The sequence below is a fragment of the Pterocles gutturalis genome, unplaced genomic scaffold (genome assembly GCF_000699245.1).
Source record: "Pterocles gutturalis isolate BGI_N339 unplaced genomic scaffold, ASM69924v1 scaffold33223, whole genome shotgun sequence".
Lineage (NCBI taxonomy): Eukaryota > Metazoa > Chordata > Aves > Pterocliformes > Pteroclidae > Pterocles > Pterocles gutturalis.
Genome location: NW_010124086.1, coordinates 2821 through 12698, shown reverse-complemented (window position 1 = coordinate 12698; position 9878 = coordinate 2821). Strand labels below are relative to the sequence as shown.

Sequence of the window (9878 nt, the reverse complement as noted above, 5' to 3'; positions counted from 1 at the left end):
CGACTTCACCTTCGGGCCGTGGAAGCTGAGCGCCGCCCGCACTCACATCATGAAGTCGGCGCAGGCCGAGAGGTGGGACGGGCTCGGGGCTGGCCAGGGGTGCGGGGCACACGGCGCTACCTCCGCTCCTCGCTGCTCCCCCGCTCCAGGGCGCGCTGGGGCTGGGGCCTCGCTCCCTGACAGCGAGGGGTTTAAGGTGCCTGGTCGCCTTGCGCAAGAAATAAATAACGTCCCCTGCGAAGGGGAGACGCTGTTTAGGCCGGTACCTCGGGGGTTTTTGTCCCCTCCCTTTTTGCAAGGGTGATCTTGATTGGTTGGCTTGAGAAACGGGGATGATTTGGGTTACAAATGGCGTGCAGAAGTTTGTGTTTAATGGTGATAACGGTTTGAGAGATCTGGACCTCTATGAAGCCTGCCAATTAGAAGCCTGGTTTTTTAAATTACTCTTTAATGGTGGTTAAGGTTCTTTTAAATGTGGTCCACAGACTCTCGTAAGCTATTTCATGGTAATGGCTACTTTAAGATAGTGGATTTCATTAAAAATTTATTATTTGCTCTCTCCTTGTAGTAGTGATTTCTACTGCTGTAAAACTGTTGGAGAAAATGCTCCTGTGTCAGCATCAAGTACTTACATCAGATTTGCTAATGTGGAACTGAACAGTTCAGCTATGTAGTGCTATAGCTAACCTTAGTGACAGTTGAAGCTGATAGCTGCTTCTTGGTTTCAGTTTCATACATGGAATTCTTGTTAAATGTATCATCATTCATATTGCTTTTAACTTTTTTGAGGGTTTGATAAAGTCCCATGTCATCAAATGTTAAGCTTTTTCTTTTTTACAGTAAACTATGTAAAATAACTGTTACATTTTTTAGCACTGATTTTTTTAAAAAACTGCATATCTGCCTTCAGACAGCTAAAGACTATGTTCCTTCCTCCATCTTCATCCCATGTTCAATGCCTAAAATAGTCTTCTCAAACTGCTTCTGACTAGTAGTCCTTTAGTTTTTGCAGTTATAGGTAAGAAAACTTGAATCCTGCAATTTATTAATTTTGCTTTGATGAGGTTTCAACATCTAGCTAAGCCGTACCTGTGTCCTGCAGGGGAAGGATGCTGTTATTACACTATCTAATTTTTCTGGCATGTTTGCAAAAACTTAGTTTGTAAGATGCTTCCTCTTAAAAGTGAAGATCCTTATTCTTGAGATCATGAGGATGTTAACTCCTTTCATTATCTGTAAGCAAGAGAGAAAGTTGAACTGCTGGTCTAAAAGCCAAATTACCTGTTGCACTCATCTTCTGTTTTGGTTTCTTTAACCATAGATACTTTAAAATAAACAGTTGCCTCTGTAATTTTCAGTAATTACATTTATCCTTTCAGATTTTTTTCAGGGATACACAGTATTTCAGAATGTGTTGAAAAAGGTGGAAAAGTAAAGGTGCGAGAGCCACAACACAAGCTTGAAAGAACACAGAGGATTTTGCAGTGTAGCGAAGAGAAGTCCAGAGTTAGCTGTCCGTATGTAGGTCTCGGTACTTAGATTGAGATCCCGGAAACAATTCCTCCACTTCAAATTTGAAAGGTCAAGAACTATCCAGTTGCAGTGCTTTTAGACAGCTTCCTTTTATAATGTATTTCTTTTGTCATTTTGCCTTTTTTCATTGCTTGGAGAACACCATAATTATCTGTAGGAGTTTTATATCTGGCAAAGATATATCAAAAAAATCCCGTGGCAACCTCCGTGGAAGGGAGAATGATTAAATGTGCCATAGCCAAGAACTCCCTTCTCTGCTGGAGTTGGTCTTTGCAAGTCAAGGGGTCTGCACTTGATGAAACAGAAAAGTTCATAACCTTATTCCACCTTCTCTGGGAAAGACCTAGAATCTTATTCTCCAGGTCTATGAATTTGCTATTTTGTTTCAGTTTGGTTAGCATAATGTTCTTTTGCATGCAGGGTTACATAAATAACCACTTTTTTTTGGAATGCCTTATCAATGTGAAAGTTGCGATTAGGACACTTCCCCCCCTCCCTGGCCCTGCTCCATATTAGTGTATTTCCTAAAGTTTTCTTCTCTCCATATGTCATGTATTTCTTTTTAATCTGGATAAGTAAAGTAGGTAATGGTAGGGAAGAAAAGAAGTATATGAAGCCTTTTGGTAAATAAGATGTGTATATAGAGTGGTGTTATATGTACGTGGGTATTTATGTATAGCATATGTATATATAACACGTGTAAGTATAAAGACTGATGTAAAACAAAATGTGAAATAGGGTGGTTTGAGATTTTCTGCAGGGATGATGCTTATTTGGTTGATGCAATACTTTGTTCTGTTGGGTCTGTGGCTATAGCTGTGGCTTTCGTGCTTAGACGTTACAAATACCGGTATGTATTCTCTACCAGCTCAGGAAAGTAGTAGAGTGCAGTAGTGTCTTCTGCACTTTATTTTTCACATGCTCTGCCAGGGTTGTTTCAAGTACCTTTTTGAAGGTGTCTGAACTTGGAGGTACGGACAACTGTGTCGTGAATTTAAACTTGCTGACAATGAGTGCTCATTCCTAAAACTTCTTGTTTGGCACCTGCCAATGTAGTTTGTGGACCATCCAGGGGTTTGCTACAACAGGTTGAAAGATGCTACTTCATGCTTATCAGATATTTTTTTATTCCTTGCATATGAGACTTTTGTACAAGCCTGATGGAGAAGGAATGCTTTAGGAATACTTTTATGGCGGAAAAGTCACTTTGAATCAATGACTCTGCAGTTCATGTCAAGTGATTGACTGGAAAAATAATAAAGATTTGCAGAACATATTGATGATGTGTCTTCTAAATTACTGTGGTCTAAAGAATACTTATTCCTAAACAAGGACTGCTTTTGCTGAACTACAGCTGACCGATCTCTCTTCATGAGACATTTATTTTTCTTTGCAGATTGGCTGATGAATTACATATGCCTTCTCTGCCAGAGATGATGTTTGGAGACAACATCCTACGAATACAGCACAATCATGGTTTTGGAATTGAGTTCAATGCAACAGATGCTTTAAAATGTGTCAATAATTGCCAAGGTATGATCAAAGTGGCTTGTGCAGAGGAGTGGCAAGAGAGCAGGTACAGTATTTTATCACCAGTGGGCAAGTACTGGTGTGTTGTATGTGAAACTGTCATGAAGTAGTTAAAAGAACGACTGAGCTCTTGATGACCATGCTGTGTTTGGTTCTACCATAGATGCAGTGCAATCACAGAAGTCACTTAGCTTTTCTTTGCCTTGATCATCCTATCTGTTACATTGGGTCCACTATATTTTTCAGTTGTGTCTTGGCTTCCTTAAAATAAACTACAGTTTTATCATGGCTTAATGCTGTTTCTATTTATTCAAACTCATAGGGCCTCGAGCATGACAAGATTATATTGTGTCGCAAGTGCAAAATGCTGTACGTGTTCAAAATCTTAGCCTTAGGAATACAGCAGAACAATTACCATGCATGAGAACTAATTGTACTGCTTAGAATCATTGAAACATAGAATGGCCTGGGTTGAAAAGGACCTTAAAGATCATCTAGTTTCAACCCCCCTGGCTGTGGGCAGGGTTGCCAACCACTAGAGCACCCTGCCCAGGGCCCCATCCAGCCTGGCCTTGAACACCTCCAGGGATGGGGCATCCACAGCTTCTCTGGGCAACCTGTTCCAGTGCCCCACCACCCTCTGCATGAAAAATTTCCGCCTAATATCCAACCTAAATCTCCCCTCTCTTACTTTAAAACCGTTCCCCCTTGTCCTGTCGCTATCAACACCTGTAAGCAGTCGCTCCCCCTCCTGTTTATAGGCTCCCTTCAAGTACTGGAAGGCCGCAATAAGGTCTCCCCGGAGCCTTCTCTTCTCCAAGCTAAACAAGCCCAGTTCCCTCAACCTTTCTTCATAGGAGAGGTGTTCCAGCCCTCTGATCATCTTTGTGGCCCTCCTCAGGACTCATTCCAAGAGCTCCACATCTTTTTTGTGCTGGGGACTCCAGGCCTGGGCACGGTGCTCCAGATGGGGTCTCACAAGAGCAGAGTAGAGGGGGAGAATCACCTCCCTCTCCCTGCTGGCCACCCCTTTTTTAATGCAGCCCAGGACATAGTTGGCCTTAGTATTTACAAATATAGTTGCAGAGCACCTGGAAATAAAGCACAGAGAGAAACAGCAGTGTTAATGATTGCTCTTGTATTGTCAGCAGATTGTTTTCTGCCTACTTAAAGAAAAAATTATCTTAAAATACAAATTTTCAACATCATTAGACTAAAAACTTTATTTTGACTCATACAACTGAGATAGTGTTAGCACAGAAATTCTGGTCATGGTTTTCTAATTTATTATGGAAACAGATGTGAAAGAAGCAATGCTGTATAAGTCTTGACATTGTCATTGCAGCACAGACAATGATGCTGTTTTTCTTTTTTAAGATCTTGGGAATTGTAATACATAATCTTATGTGAGGTTGTAATTTTTTAAGAATTACTACAAAACAGGCTGTTTTCTCTTTCACTTCTTGAGGAGTGAGACTGAGCACACTAAGGAAGTTGTCAAGCCGTACGATTGGACTTACACAACAGACTACAAAGGAACATTGCTGGGAGATACTGCAACATTAAAGGTAACTGTTCTCTCTTATTAAATGCTGATTGCAGATTGTTTCAGTCAAACACAAATGCTTTTTCTTGTTAAGCTGTCACTTACCTTTCAGTAGGCTTCTGTAAAATCTTTCATGCTTCACAGTTTCTGACTTCAAAGTCTATAGTTTGGGCTTTTCGTGTCTCTCAGAATGTTATTCTAATCAGATCATAGCTTATTTTAGTAACTGGTTTGATTTATATTTTTAAAGCATTTTAGGATTATATAAGGGTGCCACTATGTCCTTTAGTGAGGACTTCCTCAGAGACTAAAGCACATGGGAATCTTCAGCACTTGCTGGATGGCCCTCTGAAGCCCTCGGCTCCTCACGCACAGCAGAACTACCAGCTGTGTAATTCTCTAGTACCCTTGCTCTCTGTTGCCTGCCTATTTGTTTAAGCAGATGTAGATCTAGCTGCTTTCAATGTCTGTATGTTTTTCTGCAACAGTAACTCCTCGTATTTAAGCTGACAAGCCCTCCTTTGTCTTTATGTACTTTAAAACAAGACTGAAGTTCCCAGCTTCTCTTTACTGTATATAAATTGCTTGCTACTGAGCAGATAATCTATAATAATTCACTGGGATTGTGTTAGTTATAGATCACTTGAGTTACTCTGAAATTAAAAGTGTAGCATAGAAATAAACTATGTTTTGTTGGCCCCTAGTCTCAGGCTGCAGAAGTGTACTAGTCCATATGGAGACCATGAGGTGGAAAACATACAGGTATTTGATTTCCATGGAGAGGCTTTATTAGAATCCTGTGTAGGGTTTGTAGTGGGCTAGAGATACTAAGTAAATGGAATACTACTTATAACCCAGAACTTCTAATTTATATGTTAAAATGAAGCATCTTCAGATGTTTTCAAATGCAGAAAGTGAGAAGAATTGTTTGCAGCTGAAACTTTACTGAGCCTATACTCAAATCGCACTTATTCACAATTTTCACTCATGGTTTTTGCTTTGATGTTTCCTCTTGGAAACTTTGGTTTTAATTTTTTCCTCCTATAATTTTGGAATGTTTCAAGCTCAGTGCCCTAAAACCTTTTTCATATATGAGCCTAGCAATTGCAGGACTTAAAAGATTAGGAAAAACTATATGCAGTTTGGCAACAAATTAATGTGCTGCCATTTCATGATCTTTTTCTTCAGGTTGTTCCTACAACAGAACACATAAATACAGAGAAACTGAAAGCCAGGGAACAGATTATGTTTTTTGAAGAAGTACTTCTGTTTGAAGATGAACTTCATGATCATGGAGTATCAAGTTTGAGCGTAAAAATAGTGAGTACTGAGGGGTGTATACAGGATGCTTGGTGACTCAGTTGGCTAATGTATGCAAAATGCAGCTACTTTTTGGATGTTGTTTCTTCTGGGATTTAAAATTTAAAATGTTCTTTATCCTTGCTCCTGGAAATATATTCTTACTGAAAACTATATTGTCTTGAAATCTTTGTCTGTTGCTTCAGGGAACAATCCTTTCCCTCTTTCTGCATCCTGCATAAGAATCTTTTGAGACACTGTCTGCCCTGCTGTTGAGTGATAGCTGCAGCATATCAACAGCCCAAATTGTGTGTGTACCACTGAAAGCTTGTGTCTTTTGTTGCGAATATCAGACGTAGATAAGTGCATACTTGAAGTAAAACTTTATAATATGCTGAATGGAACTTCTTTATTTTTGCAGAGAGTCATGCCTTCCAGCTTTTTTGTGCTATTGAGGTTTTTCTTGCGAGTTGATGGGGTCCTTATCAGGATGAATGATACCAGGCTTCATCATGAGGTAAACCCTTATTCGCCATCATGAATATTTTACAGATGCTCCCTTGCTATGTTACTTTCATAGAAGACTTGCTGATATTCCTGTAATTTAATGCTGATTTTTGGGGGCATAAAGATTACCTGAACTGAACTTTCAAGTGTATTTTGTTATTCTGGTGGTGCTGAGGTAGCAACCAAGTGCTGGATGCCTTGGGGCTAGGTATTGTATGAGCAGAGGAGGCTACCCCTCATGTGAAGTAATCACTTAAATATATTTGACAGACAAAGGTTAGAGAGGGAAGTACAAGAGGAAAAATAAGCAACAGTAAATGGTGTGATATTGTTCTTATCCTTGTCTCCAAGTAAACGTTTTTTGGCTTGTCTAATAGATGACTGCAAGTTTTAACTTGCAAATAACTGTCCGTACTACACTTGAGTTCTAGAATCTCATAAATAATACAAAACTTGACAGTTGTGATTTGCTTATTCTGTCTAGCTGTATTCGTACTGATATAGGAGTTCTAGCTCAATAAAGACCAACAAGCATATTTAATCATAGAATTTTTTTTTCGTGCATGCACACAGAAAGGTGACTTTTGGGAAAGAGGACATTGCTAAACATCTTTCTCTGTCTTCATGAGTTTGAACATACTTTTCTGTTCCCAGGTGAAAATCTGTGGTCAACCAAAATCAGATGCTTACTAAATTCAGTGTATTTAAAATGCTCATTTTGCACTGATACGAGATGATAATTTTGTAATTAATTTTTGCCATTTTTTTCCCATTAGGCTGACAAGGCCTACATGTTGAGAGAATATACGTCCAGAGAAAGCAAAATATCAAGTTTAAAGGTATTGCATTTTTAAAATTTTTTTTTTCTGTCTGCTTTTTAAAATAGTTTTATGGTCAGCATGGAAAAACCTGTGTTTGCAAGGCATTTTTTTGTTAGGCTTGTAATTGATTCAGAGGAAAAACCTTTGTTTGTGTAACATTGATTTTGGTGATTTCAGGGGAGATTTTCATTTGCAAATGCTCAGATCCATTGATCATGTGACAAGATATGGGATTGGGTTACTTTTTCTACTTGTGAGTTAATGAGATTTTTTTATTATTTTATTTTTTCGTAGAACCATTCAGCCACAAAATCAGGTAGTCCATATCCTGTGATGCTAAATTTCAGGGCTGGTTGTATGCCTGCAAGTAGTATTAGGGGTTAAGATCTGTTTAGTAATAGACTAATAGACTCATTCAGTTTTACTCAAATAAGTTTAATAGCCCACCTTAAAATTCTAGTAATGGCTCAGAATAATTATTTGTGGCACATTTGGAGTTGCAGGTGTTGATTTTTATTCTTGACCCAACTCCTGATCTTGGGTATTCTTGTTACTTTCCTTCTCCCTTGTTTTTCCTTCACCTGTAAAAAGTGACTAGTGTGGTACTAATAGTCTGAGGGAATATTTTTGCAGAATCCTTTTCTTTTTGAGGAAAGAGGAGCTGTATCATTTTCTAACAATATGTGATCTTTATAAACAGGACTAAATCCAGACATGAGCTTTTTGATCGTTCCCTGGTTTTTGAAATATAAATCGGTGATCTAGGTTTTACTTCATGTTTAAAAATCATCATCTGCGCTGTTAAATAGTTTTACTGCTTGTTGTTATAGAGAGGAAATGCACATGGCCTTTTCAGTTCACTGGATCAGCTTCCATAGGTAAAGCAAAAGACTCCTGCTTCAGTTGGATTTGAAATAGTTGAAACAACAGTATGATTCCTTGCATGTTAGGGGTAGCCAAAATATAGAATACAGTTTGCATTTGAATAGCTCTGGATATACTTCTTAAAGAATGGTGTTAGAAAGTTTGAAGTTGGTTTGCTCAGTATAGGGTTGCTTTCTTTTTCTTTTTATTTTCTTTATTTTTTTTTTTCTTCATCGAGTGTCTTGTGTATGTTGAAGTCGTCTACAGGAATCTCCAGAGAAAGATATTGATTAACTTAGTGAAACCACACAATTTTTTCAAATATGAAATTAAAATCCAATGAGTTTCAGTATTTCATGTAAAATGTCTGTGGTGAACTTCATAAAACTAAGATACGTGTTGAGGTATATCAATTATCAACAGCTAAATGTGAGCAACTCCAACAGATATATTGCAATGGCTAGAAGACATTAAGTATGGGATCCCTTGCGGCCAAACTAGTCTCATCTAAAACTAAAACCTCAAGAAGATTGTGTGTTACATTCAAATGTTAAATATATTTTTTTAAACATTATAGTTGTTCATGAATATCTCTGACTTTCTTGTGCTCTTATAATCTGCTGCTTAACAACTTTAAATACCTTTTATTAGCCTATTGATTCACACAAGGCATAAATGACTGTATGCATATTTGAAATTATAAAGTAAATTTTAATAACCATACCTGACTTCAGGCGTTAAAGTTAGGTAAATTATAGATTAATTGTCTCTAAAAGTTTGGGTTTGAAATACCTTCCCCTGCCCCCCCCCCTCCCACCTTCGTTCACTTGTTTCATGTGAACTTTTTGCTTCTTAGCATGTTCCACCTTCCCTGTTCACGGAACCTAATGAGATCTCTCAGTATCTACCCATCAAGGAGACAATCTGTGAAAAACTAGAATTCCCAGAGAAGCTGGAGCCTAAACCAGAAGCATCACTGGAAACCATGTGTGTTAAGTCTAAATAAATGTGACGTTATACGGACTTGAAGTAGACTGGAGAAAATGCCATCATGTAACCATTGCCATGGGAGGCGGTTTCACTACTAGTGGAATAAAGACTTTGGCTAATTTTTCTGTAGCCCTGAGAGAAAACATTTCAAGCAGGTTTTGCTAATGATGTTTTTTGTTTGTTTTGTTTTGTTTTTAAAAACTTGCATCTGGAGTTAATGACAGACTGGTGGTGAGTTACAATCTTCAACATCATTGGAGAAATACTGTCACGATTAGGAGTCTGGGTTCTGTTTGGTTCACTTGTTAGGCAGGAGTATTGTCTGGACCCTCCACCACAAACACTTCTATGAAGATTTTGTTATTGCTGCCTCAGATCCTAAGAGACTACTAGAGTAATAAAATTGACATGATTTAATTGAGAAATCATCCACAGTAAAAAAAAAAAAAAAAAAAAAAAAATTCCTCTGCATTTATTTTGATCTGTCCATCCTAAACTATACATTTTGCTTGGCTTCCCCTGCTGTGAGCTGATAACCAACTAAGTTAATTTTTGGAGTCTCTGATCCAGACTCTAACTTCATAATAATTGTTTCATCTGAGGATAGGTTTAAGGAGAGGGGGAAAAAAAAAAAATTGCATTTGTTTGACACTATATAAAGGTAGAATTACCTTATTTGTGAGGCATTACCTCCAGAGTAGGAGAAAAGCTGGAGGTTGAGACACACATTAAGTCTCTTCACAAAGACTAGTTTAATCTGATTTCAGCCAGATTTCTCTAGGCAGTTC

General features: G+C 38.2%; 1 protein-coding gene across 1 annotated transcript; it reads left to right on the top strand.

Annotated features, from left to right (window-relative positions):
* Positions 1-4: 4 nt before the first annotated feature.
* TIPRL (TOR signaling pathway regulator) lies at positions 5-9341 on the top strand (the record flags this gene model as incomplete). Its single annotated transcript, XM_010078159.1, has 7 exons — positions 5-72; positions 2930-3109; positions 4532-4631; positions 5798-5929; positions 6330-6425; positions 7192-7254; positions 8957-9341. Coding segments are annotated over 7 exons (789 nt in total), but the record flags the coding sequence as incomplete, so codon positions are not given.
* Between the last annotated feature and the right edge of the window lie 537 nt (positions 9342-9878).